Source organism: Tachypleus tridentatus, chromosome 4 (assembly GCF_004210375.1).
Source record: "Tachypleus tridentatus isolate NWPU-2018 chromosome 4, ASM421037v1, whole genome shotgun sequence".
Classification (NCBI taxonomy): Eukaryota; Metazoa; Arthropoda; class Merostomata; order Xiphosura; family Limulidae; genus Tachypleus; species Tachypleus tridentatus.
The window spans coordinates 66,161,307-66,187,945 of NC_134828.1; the positions used below are offsets into that span (position 1 = coordinate 66,161,307).

At 31.6% G+C, this 26,639-nt stretch overlaps 1 protein-coding gene across 1 annotated transcript in view; it reads left to right on the top strand.

The window, feature by feature from the left end:
• The first annotated feature begins 1,805 nt into the window (after nucleotides 1-1,805).
• Nucleotides 1,806-26,639, top strand: part of LOC143248359 (uncharacterized) — a 34,713-nt gene continuing 9,879 nt past the window's right edge. The window contains exons 1-20 of the mRNA XM_076496720.1: nucleotides 1,806-1,912; nucleotides 4,310-4,466; nucleotides 5,159-5,239; nucleotides 5,818-5,949; nucleotides 10,616-10,810; nucleotides 12,647-12,811; nucleotides 14,319-14,401; nucleotides 14,875-15,073; nucleotides 15,251-15,455; nucleotides 16,121-16,272; nucleotides 17,121-17,237; nucleotides 18,083-18,411; nucleotides 19,804-19,951; nucleotides 20,485-20,562; nucleotides 21,529-21,677; nucleotides 22,034-22,210; nucleotides 22,908-23,031; nucleotides 25,079-25,326; nucleotides 25,614-25,909; nucleotides 26,434-26,582. Coding sequence (XP_076352835.1) covers nucleotides 1,898-1,912; nucleotides 4,310-4,466; nucleotides 5,159-5,239; nucleotides 5,818-5,949; nucleotides 10,616-10,810; nucleotides 12,647-12,811; nucleotides 14,319-14,401; nucleotides 14,875-15,073; nucleotides 15,251-15,455; nucleotides 16,121-16,272; nucleotides 17,121-17,237; nucleotides 18,083-18,411; nucleotides 19,804-19,951; nucleotides 20,485-20,562; nucleotides 21,529-21,677; nucleotides 22,034-22,210; nucleotides 22,908-23,031; nucleotides 25,079-25,326; nucleotides 25,614-25,909; nucleotides 26,434-26,582 — 3,199 coding nt within the window. The 5' untranslated portion in view covers nucleotides 1,806-1,897. The remainder of the gene's footprint in view (nucleotides 1,913-4,309; nucleotides 4,467-5,158; nucleotides 5,240-5,817; nucleotides 5,950-10,615; nucleotides 10,811-12,646; nucleotides 12,812-14,318; nucleotides 14,402-14,874; nucleotides 15,074-15,250; nucleotides 15,456-16,120; nucleotides 16,273-17,120; nucleotides 17,238-18,082; nucleotides 18,412-19,803; nucleotides 19,952-20,484; nucleotides 20,563-21,528; nucleotides 21,678-22,033; nucleotides 22,211-22,907; nucleotides 23,032-25,078; nucleotides 25,327-25,613; nucleotides 25,910-26,433; nucleotides 26,583-26,639) is intronic.

Here is a 26,639-nt window from a genome sequence, read left to right on the forward strand (position 1 = left end):
TAACAAGTTTATTCCGGGTAGTTCTGTATGACATGTGTGAAACTTTGCACATCCACTGCTGAACATCCAAAGTCTGCAAAGGCAAAGTCCACGTTTACTAGGTGAAGTTTAACGTCACTCAACGTCAATAACGAGTATGCCCCCCGTGAGCATCAATAACTGCTTGGCATCTCCTGCCCATGGAAGCGATGAGATGACGAATCACATCCTGTGGAATGGCTATTCACTCAGCCTGCAAAGCTGCTGCTAGCTGAGGTAGAGTCTGCAGTTGAGGTTGTCGCCGTCGCAGACGTCGGTCCAACTCGTCCCAAAGATGTTCGATGGGGTTTAAATCTGGTGATCTGGAGAGCCAGGGAAGAACGTTGATGTTGTGGTGTCTCAAGAAGACAGTGGTGAGTCGGGCTGTGTGAGGACGGACATTGTCATGTTGTAAAACGTCGTTGACGTTCACCATGATGGGTTGCACATGGGGCCTAAAAATCACGTCGACGGTTGCGTACGGTCTGATCGGAAATCCTACGCAGCCCTGGTATGGTTGAGATAGTAGACGTCGCAGTGGTGGTCCTATCCCGAACGTGACGTAACTGAATGTTGCGATCTTGTGCGGGCGTGGTCACACGAGGTCTGCCAGATCGTGGACGGTCACGAGTTGATCCATGTTGTTGGTGACGATTTCATAGCCTTGTGATGGTGCTTGGGTGGACATTCACAGCTCTGGCAACATCTGATCGAGATTCGCCTGCTTTCAAACGACCAATGGCATTATTGCGTTGTGCTTTAGTCAGTCTTGGCGTAATTGTATTGCGTGTCGGTGGCTTAACACTGAGCTATGGAAACCGAGAACCCGTCACTTTATAGGGATTTTGCACATGTTGCACTTGCAGAACATGCAGATCTCTCAAACAAATTTATTGGACACGCATGCGTTTTGACGAAAAATCCGATGTTTTCTTCCGTTTTCAAAGTGCACAACTTTTATTGTCATTTTGGTCTGACAATCAGTGCCTAAACACGTGTAACATCACATACTCTGAGTTTGTAACGTTATTACATATATTTCTCTTTAAAATAACAAAAATATCCCTTTTGCGTTTCTTGTTTTGAAGAGTATATTTGTATTAGGATGTTTTTTGTTATATATTTATTCTTTGGTATACAATTTAAAATATTTTCCTAGTTTTATGCACGTGTTTTGTGGAATGGTTATGATATTTTGATGTGAAAACATATGCATTTACAAAAGGTTAAAAACTCTCTGTCATGCTAAACCATGATTGGATTATAGTGCTTTCTCTGCTTTGCAGCTGCTTGTTGTGTTAGATGTATGAGAGGCAATTAGTCTTGCGCTTTTTATTATTATCCTGTAACTCTGAAATATATTTACTATTAACATTTTCACACACATAAACCATACAAATTATAATTTCGAAGTCATAACAATTTTAACTTACATAATTTGTATTGTTATGTTCATATTTAATTTGCTACTTCAAACATGGACAGTTTGATGCATTTTAAAGGGTTATCTAGCCATACAGTATAGATGTATATATTAAGAATTTATAAGAAATTAAAGTGTAGTTGCTGAGGTACTAAATTCTGTAAATAATTTATAGATGTTTTGTTCAAACTGTTTTCAATTTCGTTAAAATGATTGCAGAAATATATATATATTGTTAAGGACAACCTCTTTCCAACAGGCTGAAAGCCTTGTAATAAACTGGACTGATTGAGATTTTTCACTTCAGATACAGACATTTTGATGTTTTCTCATAGGTTATATAGATAATTAATTTCTCATTTCAGACATGGACAGCTTGATGCTTGTGGTGTTTGTAACGGTCAAGGGAAATCCTGTGTGAAAATACAAAGTGTATCTCCTATTGCAGCACTCAACATGACTGACACTACTGTAAGTTTGGCATAGATTATCTCATCTGTTAAGAAACAAGCTTATTATATTGTAACAGAGTAACTCGTACACCAGAAAGCCATTAGACCTGTTGCATCTGACCATTAAAATTCAACCAGTCAGAAAATTAACAGCAAAAGACCTGAAAATATTTTGCAGTTAATTGCTGAAGAAATAGTGTATTGATAAATTATACTTTAACTCGTAAAATATAATCTAACACTTGTGATATCCTTGAGTTTCCCAAGCCAAACTATAGCAGCATATTAATTGTTTAAGTATTCAGTGAGTAGAGTTCATGTGTTTTCAATATAATGTGGTTTATTAATTATAGGAAAATGTGAATTTATTAATAAATAATATTAAAATACAGTATATTTTTTCTACAATAAGAGATATGTTTTATTTCCTAAAGTGAAGCCCTTTAAGACTAGGACTTCCTGGTTCTTTAATCATAAAAATATAATTGATCAACAGGCAGAATGATGTTTATTGATGTGTTATATCAAGATGTAATTTTTACTTCAGATAGATAAGGATAGGTTAATGTTTTCTAATGGGTAATAAAAACTTTCTTCATGTAACAAACCAAATGACTTGTGGTTTTAAAATTGAAATTGGTATGTGCAGTTTGGGCATAAAATAGAAACACGATTTGAAAAACAGTGGGTGTATGAATTTTTTGTTGGGTTAGCATGAAAAATAAATATTATGTATAGAACTGATACTGCAGTAGCACAGTCTTAAAGTTCTTACTTTTAGTTTATAGTGCAATAAACACTGTTTTTTTTTTCCCACAGTTGTTAGAATCTGTCTGAGTATATAAAACATATTTGGTTGATAACAGTGTGATATACAATGTGATGTTGTTATTTCAGTTATTACAATAGGTTACAATTACTGAAGTCAATATATCCAACAAGGTGTAATTAAATTTATCAAATCTTAAGCCAACTTAAATGATAGGGGTTATAACATTAAAGTAATCAACTTTAAACTTCTGTAGTGTCTAAAAGAGAAAACCAAAACAGGTTACTCCTGTTAATGTTGTTTATTGAGTAGATAACATGTGTTTCTAAACTTTGCTTTTATTGTTCCAAATAATACTCCTCTAATTATATACATTTATTTTCAGGTACTTATGTATTCTAGTAATAACTTTAAAAATAATACCATGCAGTATTTGTTGTTTTATGTACAATGCAATTTGTCAGTATATTTCATTATTTCATTACTATAAAGAAATTATTAGAAAATAAAATTATAAAAACTTAAGATGTCTTGGAAGGATTCTTAAATAACACTTTTAACATATGTTTTTAAATTGATGCGAGAATGCTTGATATATGAAATAAAAAAATCTCCAAGCTTGAATCTAATTATCTACCCTTATACACATAAATTGCACCTAAAATATAAGAAATAACCTTTATAACTGAGAAACTGCTTTTACTTTTCTCTCTACTTTGAACACAACTGTATCAAGTGATATTTTTTTTAATTTAACAGGCCCCTCTCAAGCCAGTAGTAGACATTTTTGTTGAAATAAAACAAATTGCCCAACCTGGTCTTTCTTAATTTGAACTGAATTTTTTTGGATATGCTTATTGGCTAAAAATAAGGCATTTCCTGCACTCTTTTAGCTTTGAGGCTTCAGAAAGTGACTTGGACTGAAAACTGCCACTTCAGTATGACCTTAATGACCAAATACAAAAAGCATGGAACCTCTAAGTGATACACAGTAGTATTCAGAAACCATTTATAATTACCTTAATAGATATTGTGCAGTAAGACAAGTACAATATTTTGCTTGTAGCTACCTTCAAAGTGTTCCTGTCTGTTCATCCTACTGCTGACTGTCATGATGCTTTGACCTTCCTTATTGAATCTCAGGTGAAATCGTTTGTATGTCAGTTGAAAGTTAAACATAAAAATGTGATTGCTGAAACATAAAAGATTGGCAGTTGCTTAATTAATGATACTGGGAATGTGGCTTTATTGATATATGCTGAATTTGCTCTCAGCAGGTAGTACTAGCTGGTATGGAGACTTGAGGATGTTGTATTTCACTTAAAAGTCTATCAATTAACAAATGAAAACTTGTATTGAAGTTGTCTCAAAAATTACATCCACAACCACCCTCTTTGGGAATTTCTTGATTGAACTTACTTTTAATATTTAATAAATTATAGCATAAAGACATCCCTTGGTTCCTAAGTGGCATGTTAAAACTTGTATGAATGAAAATACTATGATACAACATATATGAATGAAAATGCTATGATACAAGTTTCATATCATTACTTAAAAGGTAATTTAAGTTATTAAATTATCAAATGTTTTAGTAACTTTATGGAGATAGCAAAGTAAATCAATATTTCTTTTACTATTTCTAAGGTTATGCTGAGTGGTGCTTTCAAGGGTGTTAAAGGAAGAATCAATTGTGTGTTTAGTCTGAATGGAAATGGCAATGATGAAACTAGTCAGTTAGCGACATATATAACTGGCTCAGGAAATGGCACTGTGGTTTCGTGTGTTGTGAAACTACTAGCTGGTAGGTTGTATGAATTAATGTATTTTAAAAATAGTAAAATAAAATTCCTATACTTCAATTTGAAGCCACCCATGCTAAGTAATGATTTCTTCAGTACAAACAAAAATACCCATTGACAGTTATAAGAAAAGTTTTACTTAATATAGCAAAAGTACCTGTCCCCAGTACCTGGAAAAACTTAAGTTAATTTATCAGTCTGTATTATTTTGCAGAAAAGTAATTGTTGGGAATTTCAGTTATGCTGACAGCCATTCAGCAGTAACATATGTTAAATCTACATTTTTACTGTTTAAGTTATGTCACATTTTAAAATGTAAATATTCCTAACAGTTTTGTGTAGAATATCCTGGTTATGAAATAAAATTTGGTATCAACATCATTCATACCTGATCTCCCATCATTTCAAAAGTGAATGTTGAGCTTTGCTTGCATGTGCAGCTTTCCAACTGGAAAACAGACAAATACTTGTGCAAACACTATGATTCACAATATATGTAAGATGGCTTAAAAAATAAAAGTAACAGATTGTGGTAGTGAAATTAAAAATATATAAAATACATATGTGTGCATGTGTTTAGTTAAAAAGTATGCAAATGTTAAAACCTTTTGACTGATACCTCTCTTTAAAGTTTGATATCTCTAAACTGTGAAACTATTAAATATATGAGCAATATATAATTTTTATTCTGTAGGTCTGTATAATGTTGGAGTTCAGCTGAATAGACAAAATATATTTGCTTCTAACACTTTATTTTTGGTCTACACTGATGACAGTAAGACGTTATTTCCTATATTATCTAAGTGAAGTAACCATTGACATTTGTATTATTAGTTTCATGAGAATTCCAATTTTTATCATTTATAATGTACCTAATTTAAAAATGCCGTGTGGAAGGTATAGCTAACTATTAATTTTCAACTGGCTACAATAAAAGTGGTGTAATTATATTACATTAACTGTAGTATTTTAACCATAAATTTTTAGTGTTCATAGTTGGCTTAAGTCTCCAAGAAAACTGATAATGTAAACAGATTTTCTGAGATATCTATTTTTTCCGAACCAAAATAAAATATCGATAAGTATAACCACAAAAATTATATTTTTTAAAAATTCTTATTACTTATGAAATTTTAAATAATATAATGCTTCCATAAGGGAAGATTTTTTTAAAACAAACAACTTGAAATTTAATTGGATTCTTACTAAGTGGTGTAGAATAATGTCAAAATTCTTGTATGTATATATATATATCTTGCATTCAATCTTTATGACATTAATACGGTTCTAGTTTTTTATTATATTTCTTGAGCAACGTAGGTTTTTCAGAATTTAACCTTTTTTTTTTCTTAGTGGGGTATGATGAAATGACTCCTTTAAGAGCAGCTTATAACGGCCAAACTGAAACTAATGTTGGAGTAACTGTGACCTTTAGGCTAGGAAATGTTCCAAATCTTCCATTGTACTGTTTAATTACTAATATTGGTAAGTAGTAAGTTTACAGTTGCTAATAGAAGAATATTATATCCTTTTTTATACCAAGAACTAGCAACTTTACCAATCTGTAATTATTTTAAAGTATGTTAAATTACTTATTGTGTGTTTTATGGAGAAAACTGCATATGAAAGAGCTTTATGTAAATTTTGTGATAAGGTAATCCTAGTATCATTGATGTATTTTTATAATTTTCATGTTATTATTTATACTGAGGTTAAGGCTTGGTGGTTAACATGCTCCACTTAGAATTTAAGGATAAGATTGTTTATCAAAAACATTTTAGGAACTTTTATTTGTTAATAATTCAATTAAAGCGTTACAATTAAATTACAGTTACAGTCAAACACTGTATGTGTTTATGTATACAAACACAGAGAGACTGAGTATGTTATATTAAAATAATGTTAGAATTTTGCTTCATCACTACCTTTAATGTTATCTTATCTGTTTATGATATATCTAATGGTCAGTCATCTTCACAACAGATCTGCAGTTTAGTTTCCATTGCAAATTCATATCCAAAGTAGTCTCCCTGTCTACTTTCCATAATCCATCTAGCATACAAGGACAATGGTTTTCCAGTGCCTGTTTCAACATTACGACTGCACAGAAATATATAGATGCTATGTTTAGCAAAATGAACACTATGTCCTTGTAGGGAATCAAAGAAATATTGATCCATTGTTCAGCTGCTTGAGGTAAAAAGTGGTCAACTAACATATGGAATCAACTTGTACACATGTGAATAATGTTGTTTTCCCAGGTAGAAATTATCCTTGATTATTTTGGGTGTCATTTACCTATGATCTTTGTGTTATGGGTTCTCACTTCCTATAAGATTCAAGACTTTATCACAGCTGTTGTGCAACATGCTAAAGATCTCTCTCTGGGTGGTCTTGGTGGTCCAAGTTACTTGCTAATGCTATTAAATGCAATAAATATTCTCATCTTAGAAATTATATGCCCCTATCTGAACACTTCTTTATTATCTGTGTATGTTAATATTTTGCTCAAGAAAAGGCTATTACATACCTCTCCAAAATTAATCAATTTCGATGAGATCACGCTAGCTGCAAAATACCAAGCAATGTTAAAATGTAGTTGTAACACATGCTATTTCATGATAATTACATATTGGCTGTGGTTGTCACATATGTTTTTGATTTGCATAGTCAAAATCATTTTACTATGACATACTTAACCCTCTATATATACTATTAAGCTGGTGTACAGCAGTGCTGTTTTATCAGTGATTGTGTACTAACTTTCAGATGTGAGATTAATCACCTACATAAAAATGTATTATTACATTGTATTAAATTAGAGTAATGACCTTTTACGTGTATTAATTTTTCTATAAGTTGCCTATAAACTACAAGCACTCTGAAAGTAAGTCGTGTTTGGTTTATTGGCTATCAATAATTTTTTTTTATTAATAGTACATCATTCTACTTATGTGTATTATATATCACTACATGAACAGTATGTATGTTGTGTCTGATGACATAAAGTGCCTGACAATGATGGCAGTGTGTATATTGTGTTTAGTACTAATTTTCTAATTTTTTATTAATAGTAAGTCATTCTACTTATGTAGTACAAATATTGTAGGAGAAATACAAATTGCCAAATGATTTTTGATTTAGATTTGACAAATTATAACAGTTACTTTATTTTCAAATGCAATGTTGCTTCATCAGTAGTAAGTGTTTTATTGCTAATTGTGTATAGCATTTATAAGTGTTAAATTAATTTCAGCTATTTTCTTCATACAGTATTTGAAAAGTGACTTACAGTTTGTTTTAAAACTACTAAACTATGCATATACTGTGAAGTATATCAGTGTATAAACCATATGAAAAGATGCTGTTCCAATATGATTGCCTACCTTTCTCACATTTACAGCTATTCTTGATGACTACCCTCTAGTGCACAAATTTTTGCTTGCCACTAACCTTGAACTCCAACCTGATTCCACATGTATACTACAAGGTTCAGTTGCATTTAAACATGCAAATTAGCAATCAACAACCTTCCACCGATAGAATCTAGTGTAACACACCCTCCTTTTGCTGCTGACTCCCTTTGTGCAATTGAACCCAATTGTTACTTCTTGATTTGGCATGTCAATGTTAAAACCTAGTGATTGATTTCAGACTTTTGTTTTACTTTCATGGCTTATAATGACAAGATTCAACATGTCAGTCACTTATCTTCACATTCCTATTGCTCTGACTTCACATCATTTTCTATGTTTCATTCCCAAGAATCACATTTACCAATTCTGAATTCCTCCTGTTGAGGGAGCACTCAGTATCAGTCCTTATGCTCCTTCACACTAGATCTCCTCATCTGGTCTCACAGCTGTCATGTTTATCTACTGGCTGTCACACACTGAGTGCCCTCAGTCTTTTCACAGGTTATCTATACTCTTCCGAGAATGTTCTACTCACCAAATAGTTTGTCTACCTCCAGGTATTCTGATAGTAATGTTTTCGGTTGGGAGACTCCTTAATTGGGTGTTTTCGCCTCTTGAATGTTTTGACCATAGATGCATCAGCCAGGATCAAAACGACCTTCCTTTTATGTGTACCCTAGAGTTTGTCTTCTACACCAAGTAATTTCATCCAGTTCGCTCCATGTCAGGTCATTCTTGTGGCTCCTTTTTGGCCAGCATATTTGTAGTTTCCACTACTCTCCCTTCTCAAGGAACAGCCTTCATTATCTCTCCATTTCTTTCTCAGTCTCTTCTTTGGCAACCTCACTCAGTGGTTTTTCATACCACTATTCCCATATTCCAGCTTCACCTGTACCTTTTGTCCAGCCCCCTGCAAGTGGTTTGTGACTACTCCTGTTGTCTCACACTGTGTGTCCCTTATCCATGTCTGTATATCAACATAAGTGGAGAATATTTAATTGTTAGTCTATTTGGCATGGATTCTTTCCTTCCTCAATCATCTGTTTTTACATGTTGGTTTAACAAGAGCCTGTCCTTTTCAATCATTGCAGGCTCTCTTTTGTTTTTCCATGTGTTTTGATCTCCAGTTTTTTCCTTTCCTTCCATATCCAATATATTTTCTGCTCAAATCTAGATTGTCTCCTGTATCTGGTCCATTCTTTACAGTGTTATGTATCATGCACAGCACCTTTCCATGACTCTTGTTCCCATTTGTTTATCCATCATAATCAGTGCATTTTTTATGATATTTCTCATATTACCCCTAAAACTTTGGTTTATAAGGTTATCCAAATTGCATATTCCTCCCTTTCTCCTGAATTTTGCCAGTTATTCTCTATATCATCCCATTTTATCTATTACTTCCAATGATCTTAGCTGATCATTTCTGTCATTTTGGAGAAGATTATTCAGACTGGCATGTTAACCATTCCTTACACCTTTGTGTTGTGCTATTTGCACCATCTGTTGGTTTCCTGCTCAGCTGGATATTGTTTTTCCTTGTAACCATTCTTCATATTTTGGTACAACTCTTAGTAAGCAAGATATTTTTTTTCCAGGGCTTATGAATTCCATTCTATGGCTAGTTATGCTTGTCCAGGTTTACTGATATCTAAAATCTGCAAAATCTCTGAGGTTTATCACATTTTTGAGATGGGATGTTTCACAAGACCACTTGCATGTTTTTTTGTTGTTTTTAATATATTATGTCACATATATGTTTGCACTGGATCATACACAAAGTAGAAAGAGATTGGTAATAATCTCTAATAGTCCTTAGGTTGCTAGAATTGAGAACATTTTGCTTTTCAAAACAGGATTTTGTGGTTACCCATTACACTTTCTCCAGTGATGCATTCTTCAACACATTTTTCCTCCTCCTTCTTCTAGTGGAGTAAGAGAACCTTTACCACTTCCCATCTTCTAGCTGCTGGGGTGGTGGATCATGGAGGAATCCTTTTGTATGTGCAAAATTACACTCAGTTGACAGTAGAGCAATGGCATTCTGCCTGTGTAGAAGGTGTAACTATTCTCCTGCCACAGGTCTGATATTTTATTCCAGATGCTACCAATCTCAACTGGATTTTTATTTATTTTGCAGATTGCTATTTAGCTGGGAATCCTTCCTTCTTTTGCCACCTGGGCAACTTGTTTTGGTTTGAGCTGGACCAGTAAAGATAGGTCCTCACATATAAATAAGCTGGGAATTTTCTTTTACTACTGACTGAATGTTACATATCTACATATATTTGTGATAGATACTCCCCTTCACTCACACTTCTCACCCATCCTCCCCACTTCTGGTAGTGATTTTATGCTTAGCTTTGAAGTGAAGATTATGTTCAACTGCATTAGAGGTAAAAGGGTGTGTTGCACCTTTATTAGTGGAAGGTTTTCCCATGCTAACTTGTATGCTTAAATACAGCTGAACACATGGTGTACACGTGGAATTAAGTGAGAGTTCAAGGTTAGTGGTGAGCAATAATTTACACTCTAAAGAGCAGCCAATTCAAGAATAGCTGTAAGTGTGAGTGGAGGTAAGTACCTATTGGAAATATATTTTCAATGTAGGAAAATGTTAACTTCGAGTAATTGTGCAGGTTTTGTAACACATATTATAATGGATAATCAAAAGAAGAATTGAGTAAATTTTTATGTAGAGCTATTAAAGTTGAATTTTTGTGTGTATTTTCTAGTACGGCCTTCAGAAAAAACTGTCATTGAAGGAAACCCGGATAAGCTAGCAACTTGCATCATACCATATCCATTAACCTCACAGAACATCACAGTTTCACCCTCTTTAGATGGGCAACACTGTCTTACAAAATCATTTAATTTTTCATTTTTTGCACCACCACCTAAAGTGAAACAGGCTTACATTCCAGAAGATGGTAAGTAAGCATGTTGCAAAAAGTTTAATTAAAGGGTCATCCTCTAAAATTATAAATATTCTTACATTTTTAGGATCTAAAACATGGAGATTACTTTTTCATAGCTGTTTCATGTAAACGCTCTGATAACACACAAACAATAGTTACAATTAAATTATCATTCTGTCATTACTACAACAGAATAATTTTAAAATGCAATACTATTTTGAATATGCTTTAAACAGAACAGTAAAACCTTAAGCTACCATAAATCTATCACAGTGCAATGTGTTATTGTGAAATTTTGTTCTGAATATTTAGCGTTACTTTAATTATCCTACTGTTTGGAGTTTGTTACCCATTTCAACATTTTAAGTTATCTTTCCTTAGCATTATTTTTTTGAGCAGCTGCTTCTTGACTATGACTACATTGCTCTAATGTGTATGTTACTGTTCTTGTGGTAAAATTAACACCTGTACTTACAGGTATTATGCTTGTAAGATTGCTACTGAATTGTCCTGTTTCATACATAGAGGATGTATTGAATTACTTGATGTCACCTTATAAAAGAATTTGGGAGTTTCTACCCAAACTGCAGTTAATAACGGTTCTGGTTTTACATGCCCTATTCAGAGTTTCTGTACAACTGTAATTGAAGTATGAAATTTTGTCTCAATCTGTCAACCTTCACCAGCATTTTCAAAATTTTGATTTATACATGTTTGTCATGGTTATTCAATTCTGGGAACCATGAGTGCATTCACCACACAGTAGTATTCTTAAAGGTACTTTGGTAAACATTATGCTGGTGTGTTGGATGGCAGCCATTCATTATGTAAAAATGTCAGTACGTTGCTATATTCTGAGGCAATTTATTTTCATACAATAGAGGGGCAACATGTTATACACTGTCTCCATAATTATGTATAATACTGTGTTTCTGATAAATTAAAAACCTGATATACAGATAAGGCATCATTTGGTCCTTCAAGGCTGTCATTACATACTCACTTAAGAGAAAAGAAATATGTTAGCATAACCTTTATTTTTCAGGAATGATAACCTCCCTCTTAAATATTTATAAATTGCCAGACTTTACTACTGTCAATGGTAACTTGCTCCCTAAGCCAGCCATACTGAGAAAACCACAAGTGTTTAATGTTGTCAATATCATTAACATAAATAAGAAAAACTGAAGGGCCAGTTACTGACATATGTGGCATGCCTCTGGTAGCAAGAGTCCAGTTTGAGTGAGCTGAATTAATAACAACCTTTTCGTTTCACAACATCTAATTGACCTAGAATCCTTTTACCTAATTAATCTCTAGTGATATATGAATTTTTAGCTTATCTTATGTGTATCAACTTATCAAAAGTTTTTTGAATGATTAAAATTAAGTACATTGGGCAAGTTTACATCCTTTCTCTAATTCAGACAAGTAATATAATAAAAAAAATAACAGATAAGTAAGGTAAGCACACCCATGGTAGCTTTCTTTTTATGATATTATATCTTGCTAGATGATTTTCCATGGCTTTTTTCACTGGAATTTTTTGCTACTGTAAATGAGCAAAAAATGATGTTTTTACTGAAATTTTAGGTGTGATATTTTTGAAAATTAATTTCAAATAATAAAGTATATACTTAGTTCTTGAGAAAAGTCTAGTTTTTTTTCATTTAAGCAGAAAATGGTGATAGTATTGTGATTTGAAGTAACTCAGTTGTATTAAAAGTTAAACATTTTGAAATAATGAATGCACTTTTATATTTGTAACAGTTAAGATATTTCTTCAGTCTCTTTTATTATCCAAAACCAATATGAAATGTGTTTTTAAAAGAATGTAATCTACTTCAGGAAGTGCAGTAGTGATGATCTTTGACCGACCAGTGGAAGTGTCCAACCTGCAGGGTTGTTCTCTTCTTCTCTCCTCTTTCACATTACAGCAGCTGGGTGAAAAGTCTCTATGTCACTGGGCAACGCAAACCCAACTTGTTGTTTTTGTGACAAAACAAATCAGAAGTGAGTTAACTGTATTACTATCAAATATAAACCACTAAATTCAATAAAATATTGCTTAATTTGGAAGTTAAAAAATAATTTAACCATCTTGACCATGCTGTAGTTTCCTTTAACATTAACTGTTTATTGTACTACCAAAATGATGTGGCGTGAAGCAGTAAGACATTGTTTCACTAATCTATTTTTTTATCTATACCATGCCTTTTCAAGTTCTACAATTCAGTTCTATATTTCTTCAGTTAGTGAATGTGCATGTTTTGGAAAAGTGGTATTTTATTATTGGCTGCAAAAACAAATGCCATATAAGAGAACATCAAACAGTATACTGGATATGCAGGCTTTCAAGTATCCCCAAATTCCTAAGTTTTATGTGCATAACCAAGAAACTGAATTATATAATGAAAATAAAAGTTTGTTTCTTGTTTGTGATTAATATTATATAACAATGTTTTTTAGCTATATATCATAAAGGATCTATTTCTAGTCAGATTCTTAAGTGAGTCTAATCTTTGGCTTAATTATCAGCATACTTCAAAAATTTATAACTACAGCTCTTTACCTCCCTTTTACTGTGTATAAAGTATGTGATGGTAACCAATGTTCTCTAAACTGGGAGTCAGAGGGGAAAAGTTAAGAAGCAAAATAGTCATGTCTGTGAATTTATTTATTACACTTTGTTTGAAAAAGGGCACGTTTCTGCTGTAATTAAATGGAAGAAATGCAAACAAAGTAATATATGCCCCTAAAATTCCTACATTTGATCCAATGATCATTGAACATAGCTCTAAATTTTGCCCTATGTTTTTGTCAAAAGGTTTTTGCAAAACTGGATCTATATTTTATACAAAATTCATAAAAATATTTTAAAGCATCTCTAGGTTTTAATTTAGGTAATCCAGAAGAAATCTTACAAGCAACTGAAAACACATCTTGTATCTTTAATAAATTGGAATAATAAGCAGTGATAATTTACATTTATGAGAAGTCCTAAAAATCCCTTGGAAAACCCAATAACTAACTATATCAATATATTAGTCTAACAGAAGTGTAATAATAATATATCATTTATATAATAATAGTTGAAAAATGAAATTAAGTGCTATAACCTTGACATTTCTTTTAGAGAACCCAGAGCTTAATTATATCACATATCAGCAAGCAGAAGTGTGGATAACCATGTTTTGATGACACCCTTGGAAGTTAAAAAAATAATTTAACCATCTTGATCATGCTGTAGTTTTCTTTAACATTAGCTATTTATTGTACTACCAAAATGATATGGTATGAAGCAGAGTTTAGTTGAAATTTTTACTTTATGAAAGAATGCTACACATTACTTTCACAACTTCTGAGTGTATATATACGTGTCTCTCTCAGGGTGTAGTATATTTCAATTTGAGCCTTACATCATATCTTAAGTTTGCTGAATTAGTAGATTGACTGTAAATGTTGTATAATCATTGCTACATATACAGAAAGAAAATCTCATCTGTATCTTTATCACTAGGTAACACAATCACTATTACTCTGCACTCTGGGGTTATATCAGAAACTGGACAGAAGGTGGCTGAAGCCATGACTAGTAACCTGGTAAAAGTAGAAAAATATTTGTTCCATATGTAAAACTTTGTGTATTACGGTGTTTATTTTGCTTCAGTAATTATAAACATTATTATTAAACTGTAGAAATAAAACTGAATAGGTTTTGTATATATACATGTTAACTTAGGTTAGTATATGGTGAAGTAAAATGGACTCAAAATCCCATATATATTCAAAATATTTTTACTTATTATTCTTTGTGAAATATTATTGTAAATGAGGATAAAAATTTTTGTTTTTAGTTGGATTAACACGGTGCTTTGAGGAAAAAAAATCCATTTTACACTCTCAAAGCAAATTTATAGGATATATTTCATGTATTTAACTTTATATCAGTTTGTCTTTGTGCAAGAATAATAAGTTTCATGAAAGTAGTCGCTGAATTTTCTATTCGTTGAATGTCTGTCTCTTTTTGATTTAATGTAAAAGTATTTTAAATTTTGTTTTAAAAATGTTCACAGAAAGTTCAAGCCAGTAAAGCTCTTTCTGGTGGTAAAAACAAAGTGATGATCACTGGACCAAGTACTGTCTCTTTATGTGGGAACTTTGTACTTACAGCACACTTTTCATCTCCAAAAGGTGATGTTTCAGATTTTTTCTGGACAGTACAACGTAGTGACATGCAGAATGTAGACCAGCAGTTACTGAATACTGTTAAAGGTGAATAAAAGGTTTTATACATTACAACCTCACTGTAGTACACTTACCAGAATCTACAACAGTTCAAAGGATGCTTACCAGAAGAAGTAACATTTAACTTTCGAACTGAAAGCAAATATTTATTGAACTGTGAAATCTTATTATTTTAATGCAAAATGTTCTCCTCTTTCATTACAGGGACAAAAATGCCTCATCTGATATTGAAACCTTCTTTGCTAGAAGCTGACATTGCCTATGAGTTCACTGTTTCTATCAGAGCTCCAGGGGAAAGAAGTTCTCTGAAAGCTTATCATTCAGTTACGAAGCATTCTTTTCCGGCCCCCTTGGTGACGCTATATCCAAGTTTCTTGCTCTCAAGAGATAAACTGGGTGTTAGTGAGGAGTATGTGCCATATTTTGAACCAGATTTGTATTAACTTAAAAAAAAAACATTATTCATTAATCTAACTTTTCATTAATTATGTTCATATTTAAATTGCTGATTGGTGTATATTTTAGCAAAATGCTAAGACTGATGTGATTTCAGGGATGGCAAAGTTCCAAATTGACAGTCTCTAGACTGTTGCATCATTTATTTTTCCTTACTAGTAATTGTCCTTAAATAAAAACTTTAAAAAATTTCATTTTCCTAAAGTTTCTGTGGCAATTAGCAAATGAAAAACCTTTAAGAAACCTCTAGAAGTAAAATAATTTTAAAGCCATGTAAAACTTTAGGCATTATGATAATGTGCTTCAGTGGTTATTACTATTATTGTTTTATGAATATCCTTTAGATGCCTAATACATATCTTAGTTTTGCTTCTCACACGAGCTATGTTTTTAAGTGTTTAAAATTAGTAGAATAAAAATATTTTAAAGGGGACAAAACTCCATATAACTAATTATTACTAATTATGGCTCATTGAAAAGTATTCATATGATTTTGTAGCCAATTACACAACACTGTGGCTGCACGTTATTTTTTTACTGTGTGTAATATTACTGTGTAGTAAAGTCTGAACCTGATACAGCATAAAACATTTCTTGACTGTTTCCAAACTTCATCAGGATTCTTCTGTCAGCTGAAGCAAGCTTGCCTGACTGTGTTGAAAAATCACAACAGATCAAATTCATGTGGACTGTGGATAATCCCCGAGTAAAATTTGACTTTGTCCAACTTTACTCTTCAACCTATAGGGTGGCTCCTTACACTCTACCTGGTATTTTTTGTATCATTATAAAGCTATTTATAATATAAAATATGATTGTAATATAAAACAGAAGGAGGACAATTTATATTACATTTATAAGTAGGTAAATAAATTATTAATATATTTTTCATGCAGAAAGAATACAAAAGTTTAGGTATTATGTGTACCAGGCCTTATGTGTGTGATGCATGTGAAAATGACTCCAAATCCACAGTTGTCCAAAGCATTTAAAACATGCTGAAAAATATCTAAGGTTGAGTACTTTTATGTAAAAACAAACAAAAGTTTTTAAAATGGTAAAAAACTAAATTTATTGTAAACTAATTCAACACAAGTAATTTTCTTTTGACATCACTAAAATATATTTTTACTGTAATTTATTTAGATCAAAGTATTTCAAATAATGTGTTTAAAATTATTATTCTTGCATCATATAATTTGATACATATGTTTTATCAGTGGTTTAACACTTTCATCATTAAACTGATCTCCAAATTTGAGTTAAAAATCAATTTTAAAAAGTCTCCATATAAAGATATTAAGAAACTTCTGGAAGATAAAATTACAAAACATTACCTGTTTGGCTCTTTTTGTGTACCATTACACACACACACACAAAAACTAATATTTATACTGGGCTTGTTTACAGACTGAAATAATTGATAAACTTAGAAAAAAAACTTACACTTTTTTATCTTAATAATGTGATTCATTTTAGCCAGTTAGAAAATTATGCTTACATTTTAAATTGTTGGTTTGAAAATATGTAAGACTCTCATGTATGTTTATGTCTCCTTGGTATTAGTGATTATATGAATTGTACAAGGTAATATATATATATATTATATTTTTTTTAGAGGGTCAGAAAATCACATTTACAGTAAGATCTTTTCTGGATATAAATCAAACTCAGTTCACCTCTTCCTCAGTCACTCTCGTGACTCCTGTACATCAGTTCAAAGCTTTTATACAAGGTAATTATAGTAAAAGTTTTTTATCACTGGACTAATGCAGATATTCTGTAAAACGTAACTTTACCGCAACTCAGTCACTCTGATAACAAACATTGTACGTGGTTAAAACTTTATACAATGTAAGCATAGTAAATATTCAAAGGATGGATATTCTAGTGATAACTATGTCCCAATTCAAGTATTTTGCAAAAGGTAAATGGTCAAAAATCAGTCACTCTTTTGACCACTGCAAGCCACTTCAAATAACGATGCATGAAAAGAAATGTTATAATAACCAAGCTACTGATTACTTTTGTATATTAATGACAGCAGCATGCAAGCATTGGTTTAGTTCTGAAGGACTCTTGTTCACAATGAGATGAGCTAATCTGTCTAGTAGGAGCTTTAAAAATCATCTACTGCTGAAGTTAAATAACAGTAGTGTGTGAAAAGCTGTATCATAGACAGTAACATTGATTGTTTTAATATAAATAAAGTTTGTTGAGTTTATATGTGGTAGTGCCTTTTACATGTGAATTTGAGTTGAATGTAGGTTATATTTAATAGTACTATCATTAATTATTTTTATAGATATTTCTCATTGTATTGCTACTTACGTATTGTGTATATATGTTCTGTATTTTTTACTTTTGCTTAAGTAGTCATCAACAACTGGTACTTTTACTTTTTTACTTGAGATAATATATTTTGAAGTAACAGCACTTTTACTCAAATAAATATTTTCATTATTATACCAATCACAGCCTGAGTAGTGTGTAATGTTATGCTGCACCAAATAAGCTACTCTAAGCAAAGTAGTTTTTACAGAAACATTCATTAGCTTTTAAGTTTTATATCTTATTTAGGTGCCTCATCACGAATTGCTGGAACACAAAGTGGAGTGATACAACTCGATGGAACAGGTTCAAATCAGGGTTGGATGCCTTTAGTTTATCAGTGGAGCTGCCACACTGATGACAAACAACCATGTTTCAATCACAAGGATATGTCTGGCAGTAGCCTGCTCGTTCCTAGAAATAAACAGATTCAACCAATTCTTGAAATAAATTCAAAATTTTTAAAAGCTGGAGAGAAATTAAATTATGGGCTTCAAGTGTTTAATGTGTCCAATCATGCACAGAACAGTGAAATGGCCATGGTTTCAGTGACTGTAGTCAAAGGAAATATCCCACAGGTGAGAGTTTAAAACAAAAAGTAGTCTATTCACATGTGTGTAGAAATATCCTCTGATACACTGTTAATAAAATAAACTATGGAGAGATTGGGTCAGACCACATTTGGAAATTTCTCTCATTTTCTTCAACTAAAATTAAAAAACTAAAATAATTCGTGTTTGAATATATTCTTCACTAGGATCTTTTTGTCGTAGTATATTATGTAGCTTTAAACATGAAATTTTATTTTTATCTAGATATAACATCTCATAAATGTTCTGATTTCTTTTGAATTTCGTGCAAAGCTACATGAGGGTTATCTGTGCTAGCCACCTCTAATTTAGCAGTGTAAGACTAGAGGAAAAGCAGCTTGTCATCACCACCCACCACCAACTCTTGGGATATTCTTTTACCAACGAATAGTGGGATTGACTATTACATTGTAATGCCCCCACAGCTGAAAGGGCAAAGCATGTTTGGTGTGACAGGGATTTGAACCTGTGAGCCTCAGATTATGAGTCAAGTACCTTAACCACCTGACCATGCCGGGCCCTCATAAATGCTGATAATATTAAGTGTATATAGATTAATAAATAAATTGGTTGGCTATCAAAATGCAAAATAAAACTAATTTTATTCAACTGATACTATTAGTATTTAATACATTTTAGACTATATTTCAGAACAAATATTTGGAGCCTTTTTTACTCTCCTAAAGTGATAGAAAAGAAATAAGTTTAATATGAAATATTGTTGCTCCAGTGGTTAAGTGGAAAGTATTTAGTTTTGTAGGACTAAAAACTGGATTTTGATACCTGTTATGGACACAGTACAGATAACCCTCTGTGTAACCATGCACTTAACAACAAATAAAGAAAAATATTAGTGTTGTTTAAGAAAACATAAATTGCAAATAGAAAAGAAAATAATTTGTTAAATTTATTTAATTTTTTAAACTTACGGGAACCAGTAAAGAGTTTTTTGCAAACATTGCATATGTACACTTTAAATTATCACACATTTTAAAACCAGTATGATACTTCTGGAGTTTTATGTTGGTGTAACATTTTATCAAGTAATGAACAGTCAAATGTTCAATAAAATTAATTTGTAACAAGTGTTATTATTCTTTACTTATGAAAAAATAATATTTAATATTTAGAAATGTATTTAGTTTGAAGTAAGCATGATGAACTGAATTTATCAGTGGTAATTAGTAACATTTTATGTTGCTTTTAGCTAACTTGGAAAATATATGTATAAGGAATGTTGTTACACGTGTAAAAGTTTGTAAACAACATTCGTCCATGCAAGCAGCCACTTTGACTTTCATAACCATCACAGTTAGATTGTAAGATGAAACATATTTAACCATGAAACAAAGTTTAGAGGTTGCACTCAATATTTTATAGGTTGTCATTCAGTCAGTAACAGTATATGGTAAACCTGTGATGCCAAACTCTAACCTTTTCAATGTTCCTGCTGGAGCTGCTGTAAAAGCAAAAGCCACAGTTACTTCATACAAGATACCTATATTCATTGTTACTTGGAATATAACAGGTATATACATGTTTTTATTTGTTCATAATATTGTTAAACATTTCTTCAAAATATTGATGAAATGTGTTTTTGCTCCAAGAACATTATATCAACCTATTGCTTGCCATATGTGAGTACTATGATGTGTAACTTGCAGTAATTTCAGTTGTATCTAGATTGTAAGACATAAATAAATCCAACGTAAAATTTGTGATGTTTCAACAAGTTTTCCCATTTTTTTCTGTTTCTAAGAATACAACTAATATTTTTATGCTGTAAATGGCATTTTTAAGGATAAGGATAATTTTCCTTCTCTTTGTAGCGGCAATGTAATTATGTGTCATATGTTACAAATGATTTTCATTCATGTTTACTTTTGAAATATTGCTAGATGGTATTATTATTTCACCTTATCAATCCTTGATAAAGACAAGTCAAAACAATGAATGTTTTAGAGAACAGATGATTGTAATGTTTTAATTTGCTGTATACATATAGTTCTTTAAAGTACAACTATAAAGGAGTAAGGCGATTTTGCTTCTTTACTTTTGTAGAATTTCCACATTCCTATGGTTACAGTGGTGGACTTCGAGGAAAACAAAAAGGAAGGACAGAACTTTTTATACCAGAAGGTACCATTCTCATTTAAACTATCATCATGTTAACTTATTCAGTAAGTGATGTGTAATATCTTGCTCAGAAAAAAACAAGTAATAAAATTTACTTTAATTTACACAGTTTTTCTTAAAACATTAGAACGATTATTGAAAGCTACAACTTTTAGGTGACACTTAAAAATACCTCTTAATGTCTGGCTGCCTACTCTGTTTTTTGCCTATCTGTAATTAACATTCAATGGTATCGCCAATGATAAAATTATAAATCATATAGTGTATTACCTCTTATGATTAATAATTACTGGATACACCCTAAGGGAAAGTTATAACATAAAAAATATTTGTTTCTTATATTTGTAAAAGCAGATCCCATAGGCCCGACATGGCCAGATGGGTTAAGGCACTTGAGTCGCAATCTGAGGGTCACGAGTTCAAACCCTTATCCCACCAAACAGCTGTGGGGACATTATAAAAAGTGATGATCAATCTCACTATTTGTTGGTAAAAGAGTAGCCCAAGAGTTGGCGGTGGGTGGTCATGACTAACTGCCTTCCCTCTGGTCTTACTACTAAATTAGGGATGGCTAGCACAGATAGCCCTCATGTAGCTTTGCGCGAAATTCAAAAACAAACAAAAGCAGATCCCATTGTTGTAATATATATTTTGCACATGACTGTAAAATAGTGAGATCTTTACTAATATTTTAAATATGATATACAAGCATTAGTAGTAAGTGAGAAACGGATCAGGTTTAATATAGTCAAGTGGTTAGCACCACTGCTTTCAAAACAAAAAACAAACATTTGAATGGAAATGTATTATTTTGCCATTCTCAATTTTATGGTTTTTGAAAGCTGTTATTTAATGATTATTAAAAATGTTTTTGAAATGTATTAAAATTGATGCATTTTTTATTATTTTCTTCAAATAGTGGATAACAGAAATTAATTTATGTGAAGAAAGATTTATGCTATCTCCTAGGAACCCTGGTGGGGCATGGTTTATATGAAGTTACTGTAACTGTATGTAATGAACATGGAGGTTGTGGTATGAATAATCTGACATTGTATGCTACACCTTCTGTCTCTCTGTGTCAAATTAAAGTCCAATCTTTCATAGCACTCAATGAGGTATGTTCTGTTATTGTTATTTATACTTTTAACAATGTGCTTGAAGCTTGTGCATGGTAAAATAAATTTATTCAATCTTAAAATTATTGCTGTCTGTTCTGGCAATTTTGACTTCTATTAATGTTAAAAATGATGTGTGTTGTACTAATTTTAGAACTAAATTATTTAATTTGAAGGTTTTTAAACGTGTTTGCTAATTCATTAACTGAGTTATAAAAGATCACTAGAACATAGTAAACTTTGTTCACTTTGAAGTTTTATTAAAATAAAAATGTCAGATAAATTAATTAGTCAGACTTAAACATGTTTCTTATAGTTCTGTGTAATTCTAATTTGTTTCTGTTTCTTAAAAAAAGGCAGTTGGTTGGGTTTATGGATGTTCCATTCCCCTAGACAAAGCTCCTCTAACATACCAGCTTTATGTGAAATCTCAACAAAGTTGGGTTCCTGTGACACAGCCCCAGTTCTCTAGTGTATTTCAGTTTTTTGGACCACTTCTTCCTGAAAATGATGTGTTACTTTTTGGGGCTGAGGTAAGGATTCTCATCATGTACGGTTCTGTGGAATGGTAAGAAATATAATTAAAATTTTCTTCTTGCAAAAAATGGGTTTTGAGTTCAAAAAACAAAACACTAAAAACAGTAGTGTTTATGTCTGTAATAATTAATTAACAAAGTTGTTTAGTATCAGTCCTTCCATGAATCAGTATCAAAAATAAGGATGAAATATTTTCATAATTACTGACTAGAGCTGTTAACTCGATGAACGATCAGTTAAGAATCTGTTACCATAAAAGGAAAACCACAAATGTTCTTATCATTGTACTAATAAAACTATAAATATTTTAAAAGCTGTTACATGTTAATTTTTTTTAAACTACATGCAAACAGCTTGTATCTCTACATATGTAAATATATTTATGTACTTATTTAATATAAGAAACTGAAAATTGCTGTAATGTAAAAACTCACTTTCATTATGTTGTCATATAACTTCACTTTTAACATGTACTTTACCCATACGTTATAATGCGTTCAAATAAAATACATGTACTATAAAATCTTCTTAATAATTTAAAAGATCTTGTAATATGTATTAGTAAAATTACAAATTTTATAATTATACAATTGTAGAAATCTCTTAATGTCAACTATTAACAGTTGTTTTTAATTGCAAAGCATAGTCTGTTTATCATGTCATTTAAAACTCAGTAGTCTTTATAATTCCTAGGTATGTGACAAATTTAATTATTGCTCATGGTTCCATTCTGAGCCTGTTCAAGTCAAGTATCCTACAAATGTCACCTTCCAAAAGTTAGTGCTATTGGCCCGTTCAAAAGAAACATATGATTCAGGTACAAAATGACAAGATTTGTTGCTTCGTTTAATTTATTTATAAATTAGTAATATTTTTCTTAGTTGACTGAGAAAATGTACATACTTTTGGAAGTTTATTCAAAATAAAGATTTTTACTGAGTATAAGTTTTGATTTTCTTGAAACCAGGTAGTGAAATATCAGTTCTTGCAAAAATTGAATAAGAAACAAACACTTTGAGACAATTAACTAGCTGTAATTTGTAGTTTTTTACTACATGATTGAAGCAGAAATTATAGTAGGGGTTTTAAATTTATTGATGTAATAATGTAGAAGCAAATAACAAAGATATTCAGAAATGTTTTTTTTATTGCAGTACAAATAATTTTGTGATAATCAAATGTAAATAATGGAAAAAATGGTTGAATTAGCTTCAGAAAATATCTGTTTATTAATGTTATTATTTGCAAACCTAATGGTTTTGGTATATATTGCTTTATATGATATTTTTTGCAACCTTTTATTGTAGATATGAGATTGATTCACATGACCTGTTATTCATAAATGTTATTAAACTTAGTAACCAGAAGGTGATTTACCTGATATATGCCAAATGCTCTTATATTGTTTGCTCCACTGTATACATTTTAATTCTTAAATGTTAAAAATTTACCTTAAAGTTATCTACAGTTTGCTTGTGGCTGTAAACTAAGGTGCATTGATTCACTGAAATTACAAATGTAAGGTATAATAACTTAAAGACAAATAAATTACATTTTGGTCTAAAACTATCAAGATGGAATCTCACCAGTTATAATGTAAACTAAGATTCAAAATATTTACAACAGATATTGCCAAAACAGTATCTGCCTCACAAAAAATAGAGTTTTCTGTGATACATAAAATTCAAGTCTCTTTTTCTTGTGCTCGAATTCCAACACATCGGTCATGCACATCAACAACTGAGCAATACAGTTTAGTAATCACACAAATAGTTTGTACGTAGAATCTGTGAGAGCAAAGAGAAGCACTGGACAACCTAGTGTAAGTGAAGACACAGTTGCCTCAGTGACTGAGGCCTTTTTATATAAGATGTTAAAGTATATGAGTGAAGCATGTTTTGAATTTGGCATACAAGAAGCTATGGTATTTAAAATTTAAAAAAAGTTTAGAATTTTCATATGTACAAAACTAGGTGGAACAACAACCACAAAAAGGGGACTATGAAGCTGGACTTGTATTGTTTGTTGTGTTTCTCAGACAAATGGATCATGATGAATTCTTTTCTCAACTGCTCCATCATGTTCAATGAAGTCAAAATCCATCTGTATAGAAAATTGAACAGAAATATTTGTTGAATTTGAGCAGATGAGACCCCGTAAACCACTCAGAAGTATTTCTGAGACTTGCCAAAATATCGTTGTTCAGAGTATTGTTTTTTGACAAAAAATACCTAAGTCCCCTTTACTTAACTAAGAGAAAATAGTCGCTGTAGTTATATATTGACATGTTGAAGGTTTTTAATCCACGCAGCTGGAAACTAATTGTGTTTGCATGAAATGATCAGTAACTTATTGAGCCATCAAACTACTAACTTGCACACTGCACTCTCCAAACATAATACCTCTAGATTTTTGGACATGAGGGATGTTTTAAGTGTAAATGTTGCACCTTACATCCAGCTAAACTTGTCAATCTCAGGGGCATTTAAAGGAAACAATTGATACAGTTTTTTAATTTTGTCAATGTATGTTTTATGAATGGTATAGATGCATGCAAAAATGCATCAAGTTGGAAGATTATATATAGATGGTGTACAACCTGAGAGTATAGAAACCAACTTGTACTTTACCTCAAGTGTTCATCTTTCTTCATATAAAAGTTATTACATATTAAAATGTATATAACTATTTGAAAACATTCTGTGTTTACACACACATATAAAATAAGGACATCTAAAAAGCCACTTTCTTTATTGTCAGTCATATACTAATTTATGTAAACAGGAAAAAAAGGGATATTTTATTTGTAAGTAGAGTTATTTAACTTCAGCTTCAAATGGATGATTTCATATTCATTATTATAGGAAATCCCATAGATGCTTTGTATCAGCTCTCGCTTGCCACATTTACATTAGCAGAAGATGTCACAACCAAACAAGTTAAAACTCTAGTGAAGTATTCACTCTCAGCTCTCTCAGGCACATTATCTACTGGCAGTGTTCTTATTATATACAACAGTATGCTTCATCTGTTAGCCATTAATGATACTGCTGTAAAATTAGATGCTATGATGGTTATTGAACGCATTACAAAGAAGTTGATGGTGAAAAAGGTAAGAATTCAATAGAACTAACCTTACAAACTGTGTTTTGATTGTAAGTTTATGCATTTATATGCAGGACCTTCAACTTACTAAAACTAAATGTTTACACCATTTCAAATGATTTTTAGTAAGTTAAACAAGTGCTCCTCTTTCTGTGAATTTCAAAATGAAAGTGGAAATCTCTCTATCAATAACAGTATTATAGTAGTGCATGTTTTTTGTTGTCCCAAAAAGATAATAGATTTTGGTAAAATCATAAACTGAATATAATATTGGTGTGATTGTTATCATTTCAGGTGACCCACATTCTCCCCACAGTAAAGACCATGTTTGCTATAATTGTGGAGGTCTTCCCAGAAGATGTGAAATTGATACAGCAGCTTACACAAACCTTAGGTGCTTTATTAAAGGTAGCAGCAGCTCTTTTGACAAGAGGTCAGACACTGGAATTGAAAAGTGAACATGATGGGTTTCCTACAGCTGTGTTAGAACACAAAGTGCTGAATTCGGTTCCTGTTACTGTCAAAGGAAAATGTTCTGATGGTGAACCAGTGGAAGCCATGGTGGAGTTTTATAAACATGTAAGAAAAAGGTATGTATTACATAGTAATACATTTTCTAATGCCAAGTAGGTTAAAAAACAATATGCATATTGTACAAACTAGAAGTTTGGCTGTAACACTATATATAGTTTTCTATTGCACAAGTTTTTTACAACAAAGACAAAATTACAATGTGCAATTTTACTTCAGTTGTTAATTAAGTAATGTTTACTTTTTAACCACAAGAACATGAAATACAAAATAAACTAAATCCTATTTTTTGTAATATTTTCAACTTATTGATAGTTAAAATACCTTGTCATTAAAGGTATTTCTTTATGGATACAGTGTTGTGAGGATACATGAACTTGATAACACAGGGTTCTTATAAAAATCTTTTTAAAAAGAGTGAAGTTTTATTTATGTCTGAGAAATAGAATAAAATTGTGTTATTGAAGTTTTTAATTGTGAATTACCAATATAATGATGAATCTTGGTTTATAGTAGAACATTAACTCTGCTTAAACTAAATACTAAAATATTCAGTCTTTCTGTGAATTGCATTTATTGGTAGATTCAGACACTGGTCATGTGAGGAGTGGACCTGTGATGGAGTGGTCGTTACTATGATACTGTACCCTTCAAATAGTCCATACCCAGTAGGTATCTATGCCACAAGACTTGCACCAGTGGTTAGTATTGAGATGAGGACACCTGGAACAGGTATATTTATACATTCACACAACTGCTAATACATAAGGTAGAATCAGTTTTTCCATT